Source organism: Perognathus longimembris, chromosome 26 (genome assembly GCF_023159225.1).
Source record: "Perognathus longimembris pacificus isolate PPM17 chromosome 26, ASM2315922v1, whole genome shotgun sequence".
In the NCBI taxonomy this organism is placed as follows: domain Eukaryota; kingdom Metazoa; phylum Chordata; class Mammalia; order Rodentia; family Heteromyidae; genus Perognathus; species Perognathus longimembris.
In genome coordinates, this window is record NC_063186.1 from 7,890,181 (window position 1) to 7,911,251 (window position 21,071).

Genomic DNA, 21,071 nt, shown 5'->3' on the forward strand with positions numbered 1-21,071 from the left:
AGACATGTCAGCCACCTGGACCAAAATACAGGCAAGTAGCTGGGTTGGTGGCTTAAGCCTGTAATCCCTCAGGAGACTGAGATGGGGGGATCTTGGTTCGAGGCCAGCCCAAGCAAGTAAGTCTGTGAGACTCTTATCTCCAATTAAACCACCACAAAAAAAAAAAAAACACCAAAAACCAACCAAACAAAAGAAGCCAGAAGTGGGGCTATGGCCCAAGTGGCAGAGGAGAAAAAAAAAAAGCTCGAGAGAAAAAGCTAAGGGACAGGATCCAGGCCCCTGAGTTCAAACCATAAGCAAGCAAGCAAACCAACAGGTGAGTGAAATCCAAGCTCTGTCTGGCTCCAGCCCATTTCCACTTTCTACCTGGCTTGATTCGTTTCCAGAAAGGCCCAAGTATTTTAATCCATGTTGGGGATCTCATGGGCCCCTCAGGCTGGAAACTCAGCAACTAAACTACCACCTCACTTCTTGCCCCGGGAGTGACAAACCCTTGCTCATGCCTCTCCTCCCAGCAGCACGCTTCCTGTGGTGGCAAGGGAAGTTAGTTCCAGAAAAGTTGGGGAGAGGGAGGGAGGGAGGGAAGGAGGGAGCGCAAGATAATACAAATTTCCCTCCTAACTCAAAGATGAAAAGAAAGGGGCGTGTGGGGGGGGGAGGGAAGGGGGGTGCTCACCTAAAAAACCAGGCTCAGGTTTAGCAACTCATGGCACAAGGCAACAACACACAGCAGGGGCGGTTGGGGCCGGATCGGATCTTTTGAGTGCTGTGGATGGAACAGTCACGTGAGCTAGACCCCCCCCCCCACCTACCCGGAAAGCCCCACGACGGGGTACTCTACAAGTAACCCCACTCGCCCCCACCCCCACCTATCTTCAGATCCCCAAGCCAACCCCACAGGACCAGGGCCCTGCTCAGAGCCGCTCTTCCTGAAGAGCCACTCGGCCCTCCTCTCGGGCCTCAGTTTCCCCTCTGATCCCAGGCGGGCCCAGGCTCCACGCCGGGGAGGGGGGGGAGGGAGGAGGGGGGAGAGGGAGGAGTGGTGGGTGGGTGGGTGGGGCGGGCGGGCCCGGCTCACGTGCGCGCCTGGCCTCAAAGGAAGGCCCGGCTCTTAAAGGGCCCCGCGCGGGGCGGGGTGGGGGGGGGAAACTTGGGCGGTGTTAGCCGGGGAGCAAGGGGAGAAACGAGGCTTCCCGGGGTGTGAGGGGTGTTGTGTGTATGTGTGGGGGGGGGGACACGCGGGGAAACTGAGGCCCGTGAGGATGCCCGGGAGGAGGGCGCGGCCTCTCTGGACTCCCCCCCCCACAACCACCACAACTTAGGAGGGGGGGGACGCCCAAAGTTTGCAGCCCGCCGGTGGGGGGGGGGCCTCGAGGAGGGGAGCGGGGCAGAGCTGCCTCAGTTTCCCCCTCTTCCCACTCCCTCAAGGCGCCCGCGACCCGGAACATTCGAGGCCCTCAGGCGGGCACGGCGGAGAGGAGGTGGTGGTGGTGGGGGGGGCAGACCGCGAGGAACCCCCCTCCCCCCCCCACTCCATCCGCTCCCCGCCCCTCCGCCGACCGAGCCCGCCGCCGCCGCCGCCGCCGCGCCTCCGCCCGGCCGGCCCTCACCTCCGAGCAGCCGGGGCCCCCGCGGACGCCGACCCGCGGTGGCCGAGCCGGCGCGCGCCCGACGCTCACGCTGGCTCCGCCCCCTCTCGCGGCGGGACGTGGCCGTGGGCGCGCGCGCGCGCGTGTACACGGGAACGCGCGTGCGCGGAAGGGGAGGCGGAGGGGGGGGTGGTGGTGGTGGTGGTGCGCGGCCGACGGCGGCGAGACCCTGAGGGCGGAGGCTGGCCACGCCCACGCCGCCGCGTCTCCACGGCAACGCGCGCTAGCCAATCCCCGCCCCGCGACCTGACAGGGGGGCGGAGCTTGCTCTCTCCCCACCGCCCCCTCCACCCGGGCCTCTCACGGACTTACCTGGCCTGAAGGTGACCCAGCCGCACATCCCCGGGGGCGGGGGGGGAGGAAAGGCGCGATCTGCGCGGGTTAGGGCGGTGTGCCTATGGCGTCAGCCGCCCCATTCCAGCCCCTTCCTCTCGCCGGGGTGGGAGACAAGTCTATTCCAATGCCCTGGGGCCCCTTTGAAGGTGAACAACTACAGGGATGTGGGTGCTGCAGGCAGATGGGTTGTACCCCTGCACACATTCCCTGTGCCACAGGGAGAGGGTGTGTGTGTGTGTGCGCACACTGGGTCACAGACAGCCTCTTCCTGTAGGGTTTGCAGTCACTTCTGCTTCTCCCAGGAAATCGTCGTCTGCCGCTCCTCGGTCCTCATGGTCCTCCCCTTGCTGCTCACTTCCTCCAGCCGGGTTGGGCGCTCTGCTAAGAGCCCCGTTTTCAGGGTGCAGGGGATGGTTTGGGGGCTCCCTATCGTGGCGGAAGTGGCTGGGCTGAATGAAGGCCGCCAACCCCCGCAGCTAGCTTCCTACAGGGGCAGATTCTCATCTACCCTAGGCAGGGTTCCGGCAAGGCCTGATCCGGCCATGCGGGGGCAGTAGCCTCCTTTGCGAGGCACACTTTGTTCGAGCGCTTTGCAACGGGTCTGGCTTGGGTTTGCTCGCCTTTGCCCTCCAATCTATTTGCCCCTCGCTTCCCGTCTTCATCTCTCACACCCCCATATCCCTGTGGTGAGCTCAGACTCGGCGTGGGTCTCTTCTTGCCTTCCTAAATGCAATGACTTCTGAGGGCTCTTTAATTCCCCCTTGGTAAATTTCCAGGGAATCTCTCTCCCTGGTTCCTAGCTATTCAGGAGGCTGAGATAGGAGGATTGCAGTTCCAGCCTGGGGAGGCAAGTTCGTTGACTCTCACCTCCAATGAAGCACCAGAAAACTGGAAGCAGAGTAGTAGAGTGCTAGCCTTGAGCAAGACAGCCAGGAATGGCGCACAGACCATGGAGGCCAAGCTCCATGACTTGTTAAAAAAAAGGGGGGGGGGGAATAACACAACTTGGGGAGCTAGCTCTCGAGAGCCTAGAAATGCAGTGTAGCTGAGTCTTCAAAGGTGACTCACCCCCAAATGCCTACCACTCTCTGCATTACGTTCTCACCAGCGCTCAGCTCAACAGCGGTCCAGACAATAGCTTAAGTAAAAAAATAACACTTCCTTCTTGTTTAAGTTTTATTTTACAAAAAGAGAAATAAAGAAAAAAAAACCTGATAGGCAGTTATACTGACTTACAATTGTTCTGTTTGCTTTTTTTTTTCCTTAAAAAAAGTGACATGAAACACAAGTAAAAATAAATACGTCATAGAAACAGCCAGTCGCCCAATCTGTGGGACAGAAGTGCCTGCCTGGCCGAGGGGAGGGAAGCCTGTGGTCAGCCAGTCACACATGTTCCTCTAAACTAAGACGCAGGTCCCGGGGCCTCAGGGGCATCCTGAGGAAAAGACGGACAACCGAAGCCAGATGCCCAGGCCTGGGGCCACCCGCCCCTCCCCTCCCCCTGTGGCAGCGCGTAGCGGCCTTAGTGGTTATCCACTGCAACCCCCTCCCTCTGGACCCTCTGCTCTCTCTGAGGAGGATACAAAGAAAAAAACAAAACAACACAAAAAAACCTGTCTTGGGCAGACTCGAGGGAACTCTTCTAGTGAGCCGCCCCCCCCCCCCCCCAGCCCACCCTGAGTTAACATTAACCAGTTAACAGTCACTTTACACCAAGGTGCACACGAGCATACATGTGCACGGTCACACACACACACACGCACACGCACACACGCACGCAGTCACAGCTGGGCTGAGCTGGAGCTCTCTTGGGGGGGGGGAGGGGGGTTGTTCCTGGGACGGGTCACAGTAATGAGGTCCTCTCTTGTCTGATAATCATCCCAGTGGTGGTAGTAGAGAGTCGTCGTCCCCCCCCCCCCCCGCCTTCCCAGCCGTCTGTGTGGCAGACTCTGCAGCTGGCTGGCCGGGCAATCTCTCCCCCACCACATGAGATGACCATCAGACAGACCTGGGGGGGGGGGGGAGAGAAAAGGCGCAGGCTCGGGTCCCTGAAAAGCAAAGAAGGTAGACGCTCGCCTGCTAGGGAAGTTCATCGTTGTAAGACTCAGGTATTCATGAAAAGCCTAGGGCCAAGCTGGTGGCGCAGAGAACACACTGGGGTGTGGCACACGAGACGGGGGGGGGGGGGGGGGCGGTGCCACCCAGTTATGCAGGAGGGGAGCCGAGTCTGGGTGCAAGCAATGGACATAGTGCAGCATTCTCACAGAGGCTGTGAGGTGCTTGTTTCCTTGCAAGGCCAGCCAAGGGCCACAAAGTCTCCTGCAGCTCTTTTTGCGGGGGTGGGGGGGTGTTAGTTCAACATCTCTCAGGAGTTTGGGAGCTCACAGAGAAAACATGGCTCAAGTCATCTGCGTAATGCAAAGTGGGAAGCCCTACCAGAACCCCAGAAACCAGGAAGGTGAGGCCTCCAAAAGCCCGATGGGCAGACGACTTAGTCTCAGAGTAATGAAAGCTAGGCTTAACCTTACCGACCCGCCGAGAGGCTTGCTCCGACAACCTGCTAGCCACAGTCCCAACCATAGGGTTGATATTTGCTTGTGTTTCAACCGATCGGCAAAAACAAAACAAAACAAAAAAAAAAACGGAACCCCAATGCTCTGCTTCACGCTCCTGGAGTGGGAAATTTCATTTCCCATTAAAACCACAAATGGATCATCGACACCCAAATTTGGACCTGACAGCTATCTGTAAGCCAGGAGGTGACAGATACTTAAGCAGCACAACTCAATGGGGTGAGATCTTTAGAGGCAATAAAAAAGGGGGGGGGGAGAGCTGACCCCATACACTGCTCACTTCCTTTTTCAAACTGCTACTTCCGTCCCTGCCAGCAGTCTTTAGCCATGAAGAGATTAAGAAAGCAGTACTACAAAAAGGCAATCTGGAATCAGTACTGTCTAGGATACGCATTTCAGGACTCAAGAGACTTTAACCCTGGAAGACAATATTGGGGGGAGAGTGCCTGGCTAGGGCCATCCAGGCCAGGATGCTAGGTAGAAGCCACCACCAACTGTTTGTTCTTTGGTGGAGGGGTGCTTTGGAGACAAGGTCTTCTTAGCTACTAAGCTTGGGCTGCAAGATCCTCTCAGCTTCCCAAGTTACTTCTGATCCAAGAAACGATAACATAGTTCATAAGCTCCAAGACTTCCTGCTTCCCTTATACACGTGCTCATGTTTGGTGCACATACACTTTTGCCTAGGAGCACACACAGACAAAAAAAAAAAAATCGGAAAGTGTTTTCAAGTTCACTTAAAAAAAAAAATCAAAACCATAGAACTGGTTGCATTCAAATTTCCCATGATCGCTTCCCTAACTCCCCTACACAATGGGGGCGCTGAGCATGAGAGAAAACAAAGTCAGCCTTGTAGGATGATGGTCTCTACTGAGCGGAGAGACTCAGGCCCCGGAGACATTGGATAGAGCGCCTAAGTTGCTGCCTCTCAAGACCCATGTAATGTCTGGCCACCCATCTCCTTCAGCAACTGATCTCAGTTCCCTACTGTTACGAGCTCTGGCTTCTCAGGACCGCTGTAGTGATTTTCTGTGAGTGAGCACAGAAATACCCCCTTTTCCTCCATCTCTCTTCCCCTTCACGCACACCCACGCACACCCACATACACACATCACACAGTCTCTGGAATCCCAGTAGAAAAAATCCAGAGTAGATTCTGTAACTGGAGATCAAGACTAGCTGGCTCCTACTGCATCCGCCTCCGCTCAGGGACCCCTGCTAACCTCACTATTTTCACTGTCCACTCCTGCGTCTCACAAGAGAAAGCACTGGTTGTTGGAGCTGCGATTTGAAAATTATGAAAATAATTTGCATAGCTAAATTGTACATCTAAGGCTTCTAAAGAGTAGGAGAGTTCAGTGTCCAACAAAGTTCTTATGAAAAACAGAGAAAGAAAGCGCCGTTAAGTTCCACTTTCGGTGTTAACAGTGCACAAACATATGCACACACGCACACACACACATACACACACACACACCAAGCACACATCCTCCCAGTCATCTCCTCAGCTCTTTTCTGGGAACAATTCCCCAGTCTTCTAAGGCCCCCCGCCCCCCACCAATGGGAATGGGCTGGCCAGAATGGTCACGGGTTCCACCACTCCCCTCGGCTAGGAACGGTGGGTCAGGCAGGAGGTGGAGGCCTGGGGAGGAGATGGCAAGGCTTTCTAGCCACACAAGATTTGTTCATGAAGAACCAACCACCTAGCAACACTTGGGGGGGAGAAGAGAGTCAAGAAGACAAGACATGGCCATCACAGAAGGCAGCCAGTGTTCATGCTTAAGGATGAGAAGCTTCCTCCCTGGTTATTTAGTGGATACAAGGAAAGGGAGAATGACTAGAATGAAGGACATAGTGTGTTCTTGTTCTTTTAAGACACAGCCAGTCTTAAGGCTCCTACAGAGAGGAAGGGCTTCTCCACGCGCCGCCTTCCAAGAAGATGGAGAAACTGGAAACGAGGCCCATGGGGATTGTAGGACATTTCCTCATAGGAGACCAAGAGCCCCTTAGCTCAACCCGGCAGGTGCCTATCCAGAGCTTCACCATGCAATAGAGAACTGGTACCCGAACACAGGACACAGCTCCCACTGTGCAGGTCACTTCCTTCCCAATAAACCCGTTCCATGATCCCAAGTTTTGATCTCTGTGGGATGAACCACCTAGTCTCAGGATTCCCTCATCTTCCTACAACAGTAATTTCAGTTTAGTCCTTTAGCGATTTCGACAGAGTCAAACCTGTCTTTTCCCCTGGTCAGTTTATCATCCACCCAGCACTTTTCTCACCAGCCACCTACGGAGCCTGGGCTATGTGAAAATTTCCCTTTCTATCTCTTATTCACCTTATCCCTCCCCCCCAAGCCTCTCCCACCCCCACCCCCCTCAAATAGGACACATGAAAAATCCAAACAATAAATAATTGTCCATAGGAAATAAATTAACATGGAGCTCTCAAACAGGGAGGGAACGGAAGAGGGAAGGCCACCAAGATCATCAGGCAGCTGGTGGTGTCTTTTCCAGCCACAACTCCATGACCCCCCCAGCTCTTCTTCTATCCAGAGAGAGAGAGAGAGAGAGAGAGAGAGAGAGAGAGAGAGAGAGAGAGAGAGAGAGAGAGAGAGAGAGAGAGAGAGAGAGAGACCTGCTCCCAGAGGACTTCTGGGGAAAGAGACAAGAGATCGCTAATGCCCATTTTCCTCTCACGAATCCCCACATAGTCTAAGACAGAACGGAGCTCTGAAAACCAGGGGCCTTCTCTTTACCCAAGGAAACTTGTTATTTCTCCCATGGCTCTTCTCCTGAGCGCACCCTGATGGTTTAACTAACCATTCCCATGAACCAGCACACTCTTGAGTTTCCAACCTAAAAAAGATAAATTTCATTTGTTTTTCAAAGTTTCCTCCTTAGCTCCCTCCCGCCCTCCCCCCTTCATCCCTGCTCTGCTACACAGGTGTACATACACACACACACACACACAACCTGGTCTGATGCCTTCCCCGTCCCCTCCTTCACGTGGGATCTCCAGCTCTGCCCCTGACCCACCCTCCTCTGGCTCTCGTTCTCCCTCCTTCCCTCCTTCCCTCCCTCCCTCCCTCCCTCCCTTCCTCCCCTCCCTAAGCCAAGGTTAAGTCACTCGTAAGGCAGTTCTCTCTGGGGAGTGTTCCCCAAATGGGAGGTGAGCTTTTACACTCAGCTGGACGGGCTGGCAGACAGCAGGAGCGGGGGGGGGGGGGGCGCGGGCTTCCCCGCTCCTCTGTCCGCCCCCCCGTTTGCACGTCCCTGGTTTCCTGCTATTGCTGCTGGGTTGCCTTTCTTGTTTTTGCCTCTCCTGTGAAATAGCCACACAGCCCTGCCGCAATGGCTAACGGGGTTTATCGTTGACCTTTCCCCCTGGATAGACGAGTACCCTATCTTCTCAGAAAGCTCCAAGTGCTGCCTTCCACCTCGGTGGGCAACCTGCCAGGGGGCCCCAACAGAGAGGGGTGTGTGTGTGTGTGTGTGTGTGTGCGCGCGTGTGTGGCGGGGGGGGGGAGGGTTCCTCCCCAGCTATTTCCCGGTGACCTCTATCACATCATCATCCTTATCTTCATCCTCATTGGAACTGAACCCCACCTCGGCCACCTCGTGGGAGTCAAACGGAGGCACCTGGGACCGGAGGCGGCCCCCCGCGGGGTAGCCTGCGTGGGGGGACACATAGCCGGGGTAGACAGACACGCCCCGCGAGAGGTTGCTGGGCAAGACCGGGGAAGGGAAAGGCGCAAACATCCTTGGCTCGGAGAGGAGTGGCTGCGAGAACGGGAGTGAGTAGCTGGGCAGGATCCCCGGCACGGAGGGGTTGAGCAGGAAGGAGGGGCTGCTGGCAGTGACTGAGGTAGCCGTGGAGGAGGAGCTGACGGGGCCCGCCGGCACCAGAGGGTCAGAGGTCACTGGGAACACCAGGCGGGCATCTGCCAGCAAATTGGACAGCTGGTAGTAGGATGGGGCACTGCCCATAAACAGGGAGTTCTCCCCAGCCTGGGAGGTGAAGGGAGGGGTGAGGTTGTGGTTTAAGGAGACGGGTGGCATGGCAAACCCGCCAGAGACAGGATACCCGTGTTCGTACGGTTGCACGGGCGCTGGCAGGTGGCCCTTCCTGGACCGCCGGCGGGCGGACTCCGGGGGGGCGGAGGGCGCGGCCATCTTGCGCTTGTGGCCCCTCAGGTCCAGCACTGGGTGCCTGCTGCCACAGGGCTGGCCCGTCACCAGGAGGGAGCTGTTGAGGCAATGGCCCCCAAGGCGTGGCTCGGTTCCCAGAGCTGCCCCAGACACGGTACTGTTGTCCACCAGGGGGGCCGGGGGGCCGGGCAGGGTGGCGCTGATGCCGGGGGAGCCCTGGCGGGATTCCCGGGCCGCGGCCACGTCGGCGTACTGCTGGAGCTCGCTGATGATCTCCGGGCTGTCCGGAGAGACGGGCCTGGCCAGCCCCTCCGGGTCCGGGGCTTTGGGTGAAGAGGCACTGTGTCTGCCGTTGCTCGTGGAGGCGAGAGAAGGCCCCTGGGAACCTGAGGACAGAAATACAAGGGACTGAGACCAGAAGAGCAGAGGAAAGCAGGAAAAGGGTTGCTTTGTCAATCAAGGTCGGGGCTCCATCACTGGAACCACACTTCCGTTCCAGGTTTCTGGCTGGCTAATTGGAGCTCGGAGTCTCATGCACTTTCCTGCACGGGTGGATTTGAAACCTCGAGCCTCAGATCTCAGCCTCCTCAACAGGGAAGAAATCCTTTGATGGTAAACACAAGTCTATTCACTAGAGGGCAAGTCACTTTTCTGCCCTTTAGCTTCCCCTACGTCTAAAAGTCTACCAAAGTCAGTCCCACGAGAAAGAAACATTAGGAGCTCATTCTTAGATCTAGACATTTTTTTTGTCTGGGAGAGAAAAGTAAACTGAAAAAGTGGCCAATCCTGGGTCGAAAACAAAACAATGTTCACAGCTATGAAAGACAATCAGGACATCTAGGAAATCTAAATATGGACTAGATACTAAGTACCCAATTGTGGGCCATATTAGAAGTGATGAAGAACGAACTACTATTATAGATGAATAGAACCCAGGGCTTTGTACATGCTAGGCAAGCACTCTACCACTAAGTCACATTCCCAGCCCCCAAACGTACATGTTACATATACAATCACGACCCCACACACTTCTATAACATATATCAAGTATCTCTGATTAAAAACAAATGTGACCCAGGCCCCAAGATGAAGTCTCACAAGCAACAACAAGTAAGTAAATGAGAAAGCTGAGCACTGGTGGCTTCTTCATAGAATCCTAGCTACTCAGGAGGCTGAGATCTGAGGATCATGGTTCAAGGCCAGCTTGGGCAGGAAAATCTGTGAGACTCAAAAGCAGTAAGAGTGCTAGCCTTGAGCAAAATGCTCAGGGACAAAGTCTAGGCCCTGAGTTCAAGCCCCATCACCGCACCCCCCCCCCGAAATGTACTCTTTACCTAACGTATGTAAATGTAATACTTCCGTATGTCATCTTTATAGTAACACTAAAAAATTTAAAGATGAGAACAGCACCTTTAAGGAAGAGAAATGGCTAATGGCTAAGGGTATGGAAGAGCGAAACCTTACTTCTCACTTTACCCCTTTGGTATCTTTAGAACTGTGAACTATGCACATAATCTGCACGAGGGAAAAAATGGACTACAAACCAAATCACTATTTGAGTAGGTGAGAGCAAAATAAAAGCCACCAGACCTGAGGCAGCCATCCGACCGTCTTCAGGGACCTTTGGTTTGCCGGTTGCCCGGACAGCAAAGATCCGCCCGTCACTGGTTCGGATGTATGTCCCTGGCAAGACAGGAGGCGGGCCGTTAGACATGCGGACATGCAACAGAACCAAGAAACGCTGGGCGCAGGCACCGTGGGCTGAGAATCAGCAATGAAACTGGGTCTCAAACCTCCTCTCAAGGCTCCTGAAATGGGCCCTTGTTTAGACAATGTTCTTTATTCTAGCAATTTCACCTCTCTCGATAGGGAGGCCAGAAACGGATGTGTGGACTTTGAAAATTACTACACTCAGAAACGGTAGCATGCGGCCCATGTGTACTAATTCATTCACACGATGCATTTCCTAGTCTGAGACTCCCACGGTGCTCTAAGCAAGTGCGTACAAGTGACGTAATACCGCTCTCCCTCCAAGTCCGCTCTCTTTATCTACATTCATCTTTATGCCCAGATTCCCCACCCAAGAGTGACAAATATTAAACACAGGAACACTAATTCATTATCTCACGCCCCCCCCTTTTTTTTTTTGCCAATCATGGGTCTTGAACTCAGGGCCTGAGCACTGTCCCTGAGCTTCTTTGGCTCAAGGCTAGTGCTCTACCACTTGAGCCACAGCATCACTTCTGGCTTTTTCTGTGTATGTGGTGCTGAGGAACCAAACCTAGGGCTTCCTGCATGCTAGGCGAGCACTCTACCATGAAGTCACCTTCCCAGCCCCTAAGTCCCCCCTTTTATGGGGAGGACACTACTAGGATTTGAACTCAGGGCCTTATACTTGGTAGACAGGCATTCTCCTACTTGAACCACGTCCCCTGGTTCCTCAGTCTCCTTCTTTTAAGCCAATGACTGGGGGCCTCTGAGTTCAACCCAGCTTTGCTAAGCTCCTAAGAAATGCCCTGTACTTATGCTTCCCACAACAGTGACATTTACCGCCCCCCCCCCCCCACCGCCTCCATCCCTCGAGTTAAACCATAGGTATATTTATTCTGCTTCCCAGCCTCGGCTGAAGGGAGCTCATGACTGGACACTTACCTTTTGTCCCCCGAATGATATGGATGCTCTCACCAGCATTAATTCTCGCCTGAACATCTGTGGAGCTGTTGAGCCCAGGAATAACTATATCTAGTGAGAGAGAAAAAGAGCTCACAATTAGATCGCACGGAGTGTGACTGAAGGAGGGCAAAGAAGAGGCAATGCCTCACACCCGTCCCGGGTTCTCGGTGGTGTGTCCTGCAAGCCTCCCTGTGGAGCAGAGTCAGAACGGAGGATGGTGAAGGAAGCTTCTCAGCATCTACAGTAAGTCTCTAGAGAAACCCCACCCTCTTCCTGACATTCAGGCTTTGCTGGTGTGTAGGGAGGATGACAGCTTTCTTTACACCTAGCTGAGCGGGGCTCAGGGCTCACTACGTTTGAAGCCCCAAGAGCTTCAGAGATCAGTTCCGTGCTTTGGTAACATTCTGCAATCTCTATAAAGGATCCCACCGCCCTATCACAGAAACCTAGTCCTACGTTATTCTTCTTCAAGTGCTTTGTCAGAATGCAACTTCCTCGAGACCAGGGACTGTTCTGTAATCGACCTTTACCCAGAGTGCCAAGTGTCGGAAGATGGACACAAAAGGGGTGAAATGAAACGCTTCTCGAGTGAACCGGGCCCCCAGCCCAGAACCCCGGAGCTCCCGACCTGTTGTGGTGACCACCTTCTGCACGAGGACTCCTGCCCGCTGCAGGTAGTTGATGGGGAAGTTCACGGAGGGGTGTGTGCTAGAGGCGGAGCTTGCGGCGCCCCCCAGGGGGACGTGCCGGGGCATCATGGGGATGGGCGTGGACTGGACGGGACGAACGCTGGCCACGGGCTTCTCGTCGCCCTTCAGTGTGGGCTGCCTGTGAGAGAAAGACAAGCACGCTCAGAGTCCCGCGGCACTGAGACTGCCCCCTTCTGATAGACCCCAGGCAGGAACTGAGACAGAGTGGCAGAGAAAGGCTCTCACAGGGCAAGCAGGCAGGTGCCAATAGAGTAACACCTTTCTGGAGATGGAGGGTACGTACTATGTGTAGTCAAAAAGCAGAGTCACCTAAGACACCAGGACTGCGGGACTGCTTTGGCACCTGACCCTAGGGCATAGCTTACCAGTTCCCAGCAGCCCAGGGATGGGCGGGAGATTAGCTGGAAGGTGTTTGGGTCGGGCCTAACTAACACCCGCAAGGCCTTCCTTTTGGCCACTTACCAGTTTCTCTGGCTGAAGGCGGGAATGCTGGTCAGGCTCTGGTCGCTGGCAGGGTAATACTGCGCGTACGACGGCCGGGTGTAGGGCACTGACGTGCGTTTGTCCTCCTCATAGCTTTTCTTTGCTGCCTTCTTCTCAGCCTTGGTCAGCTTATGATCCTTTCGGTTGAGGAGCAGTGACTCGTGCTCAAAAGGCTCCTGGAGACACGAGGGATGTTACGCTGAGTTACGTTGGGCCTTGCTTTGGAATTAGGAAGGGGCTGTCTGTCTCCAGTACGAGGGAAGGGACTGCTCAGCGTCCTTCGAGAATGTACTTCAAGCTGGGCACTGATGGCTCGCGCCTGTCATCCTAGCTACTCAGGAGGCTGAGATCTAAGGATCGTGGTTCAAAACCAGCCCAGGCAGGAAAGTCTGCAAGACTTTTATTTTTTTTTGCCACTCCTGGGGCTTGAATTCAGGGCCTGGGCACTGTCCCTGGCTCCTTTATGCTCAAGGCTAGCACTGTACCACTTGAGCTCACAGCCCTACTTCCGGCTTTGTCTGTTCATGTGGTGCTGAGGAATCGAACCCAGGGCTTCGTGCTTGCTAGGCGAGCACTCTACCACTAAGCCACATTCCCAGCCCAATCCATAAGACTCCTAATACACTAAAAAGGATGGGGGGGGGCGTTCAGGGATTAAAAATCGACATTTTCCAGAACTCTGCCGTCTTTTTCCACTGTGGAACACAATACTCCCAATTATGTCCCATGGCTGAGCTGAGCGTTTCTAGGCTCAGAGGTGGAGGCAGGTGGGTGCAGATGAGAAGGGGGCTCGTGTGAAGCCCAAGCTGTCTGCATGGAATGCCAATTCATCTTTGGAAGCAAGGGGGCCAGACAAACCTTCCGTGACGGAGTTTGCCTCACTGGGGCCTCTACGTGTCCCCGGTCTGTACCTTGGTGATGAGGTGAGGGAATTTCAGGCAGGCAAGTTGCAGGACTGACTCCTTGATGCCCTTTATATTCAGGGATGTCTGGGGAGCCGGCTCCTTCTCAACAAAGTGCAGTAGGTTTTCCACTTCCTTCCGGGTGAAGTTCAGCATTGGGTTTAGATCATCTACTACCCGATCTGGAAGGGGAAAAGACAGAAAAGTGAGCACAGGGCAAAGAAGGCTCAGAATTTACATACAAGCTGGGTGCTGGTGACTCGTGCCTATAACTATAGCTACGCAGGAAGCTGAGATCCGAGGATGGTGGTTCAAAACCAGCCTGGGCAGGAAAGTCTGTGAGACTCTAATCTCTAATTAACTCTTTTTGCTTCCTTTTGCTCAACGCTCACACTCTACCACTTGAGCCACAGTGCCATTTCTGGCTTATTCTGTGTATGTGGTGCTGAGGAATCGAACCCAGGGCTTCATGCATGCTAGGCAAGCACTCGACCGCTAAGCCATATTCCCAGCTCCATTCAATTTTAAGCAATGACTTGAATCACCTGACATGCCCTGCTTGGAAATCTGCCGGTCATAGATCTTCTTCTCAAGGGTGTAATCAGCCACCAGGCGGTAGATGTGACAGGGCTTTTTCTGGCCATAACGGTACACCCGACACACTGCCTGGGCATCGTGGCAAGGGTTCCAGGAAGCATCAAACACCACCACGCGGTTGGCACCAATCAGATTCACGCCCAAGCATCCGGCCCTTTAAAACGTAAGCCAATAATTACAAAGTCCTCAGTCTTAAAGATGGTTTTCAGGACAACTTTTCCCTGTGATCTTTACCACAATATCATTCTCTTTGTCTTAAGCACCGTAGAAAGGAATCTGCTCTCTTCTGATTATAACACCTAAGAACCCCAAGCACTGAAAAGCACGATCTGAAATCCAGTAGGACAGAGCCAATAGCTCTCCACCCCTCTGCACCAAAGGAAGGTCCCTATACTTTGGCCCCAGAATGATATCCCTTGGTGGGAGGAAACTTCTATATATGTAGATGTTTCCAACGTTTGTTTGTTTCTTGTCCAGTCCTGGGGCTTGAACTCGGGGCCGGAGCACTGTCCCTGTGGTGCTGAGGAATCGAACCCAGGGCTTCATGCATAGTAGGCAAACACTCTACCACTGAGCCACCTTCCCAGCCCATTTCCAATCTTTTTATTCTAGTGGCAGAGGGGAATTGGAGGCTCATACCTTGCCAATCATATTCTGATGGCGCAAGGTAGCATGGCCTTTGAGATGCTGGGTATGAGACATATAATTCCATTAGCTTTTTACAGTTATACTGCACCTTTCGCTTCGTTGTTATTTTTGATGCAAGGTCTCAACTTGTGTAGCCCAGACTGGCTTCAGACTCATAAACCTCCTGCCTCCACTCCCCAGGTGCTGGCACTGCAAGTGTGCAGCACCAACTCGCCAGCTTTTCCGTTTTTAAAGCATTTTCACACTCACCACATTGTTTTAAGTATCAGGACACTCCTTGGAGAAAAGCTTAGTTATGTCAATTGTTAATGAAAGAATTTTTAAAAAAAATCTTACAGTGACAACTCTCTTTCTAATACAACTTCCCTTTGGGGGATCCCTTCTGTGACCTCGAACATCAAGTTATAAACCTGAGTAGATCTCTTCTGACAGACTTGGAGGAGGCCTTTGGGGCCCCAACCCCAGGTGGTCAATCGCTTGGATGCAATCCTTCCACCTCCCCTTCTCAGGCTCCACTCACCTTGTAGAGAGAAGGAACAGCCAGGTGGTGAGGTTGCTGGGATCATTGAACTGATTAATGAGCCTCTCTCTCTCAAAGGCAGGGGTGCTACCGTCTAGCCCTAGGAAAGAAGGAAAATCACACGTAGTGGACAAATGAGGGCAGTGGAAGCATTACTGACATCGCGCAAGCAGCAGCAAGGGATGCTGCCAAACATCCTTCCCTAGCTAGGATAGACCCTGGAACCAGAGCTTAGGTATTTCTTAAAATGTTTTGCACACACACACACACACACACACACACACACACACACACACATTCTATCCCCCCTTGGGGAAAAGGCATGCTCTAGACCTATGCTTACTTTGCTTCTTCTGCCTGGAATGACCTTGTCCAGAACCTTGCCAGTGAATCTGTCCATAACCGTGCACCGACAAGCATCCGGGACATCGCGGCAAGGATTGCAGGAAGCATCTAACACTCGGGCACTCGGGCAAGCCACTGGAGCTCACTTTGGGCACTCGATTGGTTCTGCTAAGCATTTACCCTGCCCTCTCTCTCGAATGACGGTAAGGCCTTTGCGTTCTACTTCTCTACGCTCTCCCAGCCCTCAGTACAAGTGACTCGCACACATCTGGCTCCTTGGCAAGCCGCAGCTATTTTGCACTTGGGGAGTGAGGTAAGACAAGAGGAGGACAAAGGAGGGGCCGCGTGAGTGGATCTCGCCAAGCTTCAGGAGCAAAAAGCAGTAGCACTCACGGAAGTAGCTGACGTTTCGAACCCACTTCTGCGCTCCTTGCCCCTCCGCACCAGGCAGACTGGGCACCTCTCGCTTTCCCAGGAACTCCTCGATCAGAGCCAAGGTGGAAAGGCTCTGGCTGGAAGGGAAAAGGTGACTCGGATGGCTCCCAAACCCGAAGGCAGGTACTAATGTGTAACACTCGAGTAGTGAGAAGGAACTCACTCCCACAGCCTCCTCTCCACAAGCCGTAATCCCCTCCCAAAGATTACTCCTAAGTCTGGATGGGAGCAGAGATATCCACATTCTTATTACCAAGATTGTCCAGCCCCTACTTCCACCCTTGGAAAAAAAACCTAGGGCCAGGCTTGATGCTCAACTAGGATTCAGCATTACAAACCAGTACCCAATGGCTAAACACTGGATCTGGCTGAGGACCACAGGTAGCCCTCAGCTGCTTTCAAGAAGTGCAGATAGGGCTGGGAAAGTGGCTCAGTGGTTGAGTGCTTGCCTAGCATGCAGGAAGCCCTGGGTTCGATTCCTCAGCACCCCATACACAGAAAAAGCCAGAAGTGGCATGGTGGCTCAAGTGGTAGAGTGCCAACCTTGAGCAAAAAGAAGCTTAGGGGCAGTGCTGAGGTCCCAAGTTCAAGCCCCAGGACTGGAAAAATAAAACACAACACAACAAAACAAAAAACAACAACAACAACAACAAAAAAGTGCAGATAGCCAGTCTCTTCAAAGTAATCCTTCAAGTCAGGGGGGAACAGGAGGCTTGTGGAGAATGTGACTCTGGTACAAATCTCATCATTTATTTGGCCTTATATACAGAAGGCTGGGATGGCTAGTGGTGTGGCTCAGTAGGGCAGCGAGCAGGAGGACCAGAGTTCCACCATCACTATCACCCCATTCCCACAAACCTACAAAAGATTGGGGAGGGGTAGACACAGACTAGAGCCAGGCACCAGTTTGCTTACGTATATAATCCTAGCTACTCAGGAGGCTGAGATCTGAGAATCATGAAGTCAAGCCAAGCAGTAAAGTCCATTTATTTATTTGTTTATTTAATTTTGCCAGTCCTGGGGCTTGGACTCAAGAGTCTGAGCTCTGTCCCTGGCTTCTTTTGCTCAAGGCTAGCACTCTACCACTTGAGCCACAGCGCCACTTCCGGCCTTTTCTGTGTATGTGGTGCTGAGGAATCGAACCCTTAGCTTCGTGCATGCTAGGCAAGCACTCTACCGCTAAGCCACATTCCCAGCCCCAAGACCATACATACTTTCTATTCATAAAACTGTAGCCACAGTTTACAGATTAGACTGCGATCTCTAATCATTATTAGCCTAAAGTTCTAATTGTTCTCTGTGGAGAACAAAGGAAGAAAGAAAAATCAAAACTCCAAAAACCTGAGGGGTAGAGGGTGGAGGAAAGGAAGAAGTGGGGGGGAAGAATGTACAACGGTCCTCACACTAAGCGCTTGGTTTCAGGAGAACAGAGGGGCTGGTTTTGAGCCAAGGTGCTTTTACTCTGTCGGCACTGTGTTCATCCTTCCTACAGACGCACAGTCCCAACTGGGATTGTCGCTTCCTACCTGAACACAAGGATCTTGTCCCCAAGCTTCACGCTTTCCTCAATCAGGTGGAAAAGCAATACCATCTTAGGCGAGTTTTCCAAGACTCCGGTCTGGTAGTTGGTCAGAAGGTCTTTGGCCTGTAAGAGAGAAATGAGATGGTCTAGAACACCATGAAATTCCCTCTTGGAGGCAGCAGCCCACCAGTCACCTTCCTAGTTCCCTGTAGACCTTGGCGGTGTGATCCACTGTACACCCCGGCGCCCTCCCAGGCAGGCTAGGTATGGCTGCTGAAGGATCTGCCTGACTCACCCATTCATAGGTGACGATGTTGTTGCCTCGTTCCTGGAAAGGGTTGAAGCCGACGCCCTGTAAGAACTTGCTATTGGCTGTCTCTCCCATCGACGAAGCCAGGGTGCTATCCTCCCCCTTGCATTTTATCCCCTGGGGTGGGCAGCGGGCACTGGTTCCTGCTGAGCCAAGCTCCTCCACATCGAGGTCCTGCTCATTGGCCAGGTTTTCCTTCTGAAGGGCTTCATACAGCACATCGGGGTGGTTCCAGATCTGAGGTTCAAGCAAAGCGGGGAGAGGTAGAGGACAGAGAATACTCCAAGGGTGTCCCAAAGAGTCTGGAGACTGCTCAAGGGCACACACTGTCATACCAAGAATTCTTTAATCCAAAAGGCTGCATCAAGTTGAGTGGCTCATGGCGAGAATCCTAGCGACCTACTCAGGAAGACTGAGATCTGAGGATCGCAAACCAAAGCCAGCCCAGGCAGGAAAGTCTGAGAGACTCTTATCACCAATTAAACACACACACACACAGCCAGAGTGGAACTGTGGACCAAGTGATAGTGTACATGGCACTCCTAGGAGTTGTGTTACACGATCAGTGCATCTCTCTCTCTAGGAGCACTGGGTCAGTGCATGAACAGAGGTGGCCTCTCCCACTTTTTTCTCCCTTCAAGGACCCCCAGCGGGAGTAGCTCCTTCAGGATGATGCGCACCCTTAGTCTCCAACCATCTTCCTGAAGGCCCCAACTCACCTTGCAGCACACACAGAAAGCCTTTAGGGGGTTCAGCCCCAGCCAGCCACTGTTACCGCAGTCCCGGAAGCGGTCCATGAACTGTGTGTACAGATCTCTCTGGATCTTAGACAGCCGCACCAGAATCACATTCTCTTCCTTGGCAGGGAGATGGATCTTTAGCACAGTGTGGCCTCTCCTGCAGTGGCAGAGAGATTACCAGTGGCCAGCCACGTGGGGTAGCCAGGAAAGGTACAGTACAGGATAAAACCAGGACACCTAGCACTTTGGCTATAACTCCCTCTTGAGGACCACAACAAACACAATGCAAGAGCACCATGAAGACAGTCATCTGGGGGCTGGGAAGGTGGCTCAGTGGTAGAGTGCTTGCCTAGCATGCATGAAGCCCAGGGTTCGATTCCCCAGCACCACATACACAGAAAGAGCCGGAAGTGGCGCTGTGGCTCAAGTGGTAGAGTGCTAGCCTTGAGCAAAAAGAAGCTCAGGGACAGTGCCCAAGCCCTAAGTTCAAGTCCCTGTACTGGCCAAAAAAAAAAAAAAAAAAATCATCTGAAGCAATAAGGCAGAGGTATGAACTCCAGGTTCTTGTAGCAATTTAGGCTGCCTCTCTGAGCTTTTTCTACATGTGCCATCTTAATGGGAAAGTGACAGATTCCCTTAGAGTAGCCTAAGCTATACCCACTGGGATGCTAAAATTGCTAAGGTCATTCTGCAGAACCACCTCTATACGTCTACCCCAAGGCAGCAGAATGCTGGTTAAGGCCGGTGTCTTCAGTCACTTTAAAGTTAACTTATGAGTGGAGGTCAAACTTGGGGAGAATCGAAACTATAGACACCCATCATCTGCTACCTACTTATACAAAGGAGTTATACTCCTGGGGAGGGCCCTCCTCCGGGGTAACCGTCTCCTCTGAGGGGCCCCGACCCCGGCTTACCTCTGCACGAAGCCCTCCAGGAGGCTGTGCAGAACATGGCTCCGGTACCGCATGAGGCGGACGTCCTGCGGTGTGCTGTCGATACACTGCCCGTTCAGGATAGGGCGCTCAAACATGTTGCTGAACTCCTGCCGAGTGCCGAGGAAATCTGGGCGTACAAAGTCCACCATGCACCAGTACTCGATCAGGTTGTTCTGCAGGGGGTACCCGGTCAGCACCACCCGGCGACGAGAACGGATGTTCTTCAGAGCCTGGGAGGTGCTGGCCTGGCAGTTCTTGATGCGGTGCCCTTCGTCACAGATGACCACATCAGGGCCCGGGCGGCATAAGGCCTTCTCAAACTCTAGGGAGGGAAGAGGATCCGGGGTCAGAGGGTGGAGAGGGCCTGCCCTTACGCAATTACACGAGACGCAGGGGAGCACCCTGGAGGAGACAGAGAAGAGATGGAGGAAGCGGGAAAGCAAGTGTCAGCTCCCATCGGGTAAAGGGAGCCTGCCGTCCAAGCGCTTGTGTGTTGGGTATGATGCTAACCTGGCCAGTGACTCGAGGGATGGCTAAGAGTAAAACTGATTTGCTTAAATCACGTCACTAAAGTACCAGCCTAGGACTAAACGCGTTATCCAGTGAAAATGGAAAATGGGAACAATCTAGATATATCTATCAGAGGGCTCATATCTCACCATTGCCAGTGTCTTGACTCCTTCTGAGGGCTGGCTGGGAGGGGCTAGCTAAAGGATAGTTTTCGGACGTTATTCACCAATCGCTGTTAAATGGCAATGTTCACCCCAGCTCTACCACAGAAGCAAATCTAGAACACTAAGCCCCTCAAAACGAATGCTCTCGGAATCCTTAGAAACTTGCTTCCTCAAATGAGCAAAGGCCCTTGAAGGAGAGGAAATGGCTGCCACTCTGAAAACAGTTTTCATGAAAAGCAACTGAGATCAACTCATCTTTATAAATTCACAGGCATTACTCTTCTGATTTTTGGTAAGTAATGTAGACACTCTGTAGATATTTTAACGCTTTCTCAGAAAATCTCTAGATGGGTGTGTGTGTGGGGTGTGGTGGTGGTAAAAGCAGTTAAAACTCTCTCCACAGCTCTGTGGGAGAAGTATGAACAGGAGTATTTCCCTTGGTCCAGGGTGTGCTTGGTACAGAAAGCAGCACCTTTTTGCAAGCCACGGGAGGATGCCCAACCAATCCCAGATGTCTTAACAATAATCCATTTCAAGGATTCCTTTAATAGCTCATCTAGGTGCTGTGACAGACATGAAGTCTTCCTTCCTGGAACACCTCCGGAGTACGTCCGTCCAACACGGGCTGCCCACCTTTCCTAAACTCCTGCTGTCGGTCTTCTTCATCCAGATCAATGATGACTGGATGAGATCGTTTCTTGGTTTTCTTTGGTCGACCCGTGGCAAAGGATTTCTTCAATGTGAGGAGTCTGTACATTTCATACCCCATCAGCATCACTCCACCTTCGGACACCCAGGCAGCCATCACTTTGGCACGAGAGGCCATTGTCCTACAAGAGAAAACAGAATCATGTGAGCCATGAGTTATAT

At 53.1% G+C, this 21,071-nt stretch overlaps 2 protein-coding genes across 4 annotated transcripts in view; both read right to left on the minus strand.

Moving 5' to 3' along the window:
• Tex264 (testis expressed 264, ER-phagy receptor) overlaps positions 1 to 1,725 on the minus strand; it is a 43,438-nt gene extending 41,713 nt beyond the window's left edge. The window contains exons 1-2 of one of the 2 annotated variants that reach the window (XM_048334504.1): positions 1,611 to 1,725; positions 677 to 766 (exon numbers count right to left, since the gene is read on the minus strand). The gene's annotated coding sequence lies outside the window, so the exon portion shown is untranslated. The remainder of the gene's footprint in view (positions 1 to 676; positions 767 to 1,610) is intronic. The other variant, XM_048334505.1, reaches the window with a different exon arrangement.
• Positions 1,726 to 7,654: 5,929 nt separating this feature from the next.
• Rad54l2 (RAD54 like 2) overlaps positions 7,655 to 21,071 on the minus strand; it is a 46,394-nt gene continuing 32,977 nt past the window's right edge. For both annotated transcript variants that reach the window (XM_048334501.1, XM_048334502.1), the window contains exons 9-22: positions 20,835 to 21,031; positions 19,507 to 19,849; positions 18,572 to 18,749; positions 17,838 to 18,089; positions 17,547 to 17,665; positions 15,979 to 16,097; positions 15,241 to 15,340; positions 14,021 to 14,226; positions 13,485 to 13,657; positions 12,553 to 12,749; positions 12,009 to 12,208; positions 11,360 to 11,449; positions 10,298 to 10,390; positions 7,655 to 9,093 (exon numbers count right to left, since the gene is read on the minus strand). In XM_048334501.1, coding sequence (XP_048190458.1) covers positions 8,099 to 9,093; positions 10,298 to 10,390; positions 11,360 to 11,449; positions 12,009 to 12,208; positions 12,553 to 12,749; positions 13,485 to 13,657; positions 14,021 to 14,226; positions 15,241 to 15,340; positions 15,979 to 16,097; positions 17,547 to 17,665; positions 17,838 to 18,089; positions 18,572 to 18,749; positions 19,507 to 19,849; positions 20,835 to 21,031 — 3,262 coding nt within the window. In that variant the 3' untranslated portion in view covers positions 7,655 to 8,098. The remainder of the gene's footprint in view (positions 9,094 to 10,297; positions 10,391 to 11,359; positions 11,450 to 12,008; positions 12,209 to 12,552; positions 12,750 to 13,484; positions 13,658 to 14,020; positions 14,227 to 15,240; positions 15,341 to 15,978; positions 16,098 to 17,546; positions 17,666 to 17,837; positions 18,090 to 18,571; positions 18,750 to 19,506; positions 19,850 to 20,834; positions 21,032 to 21,071) is intronic.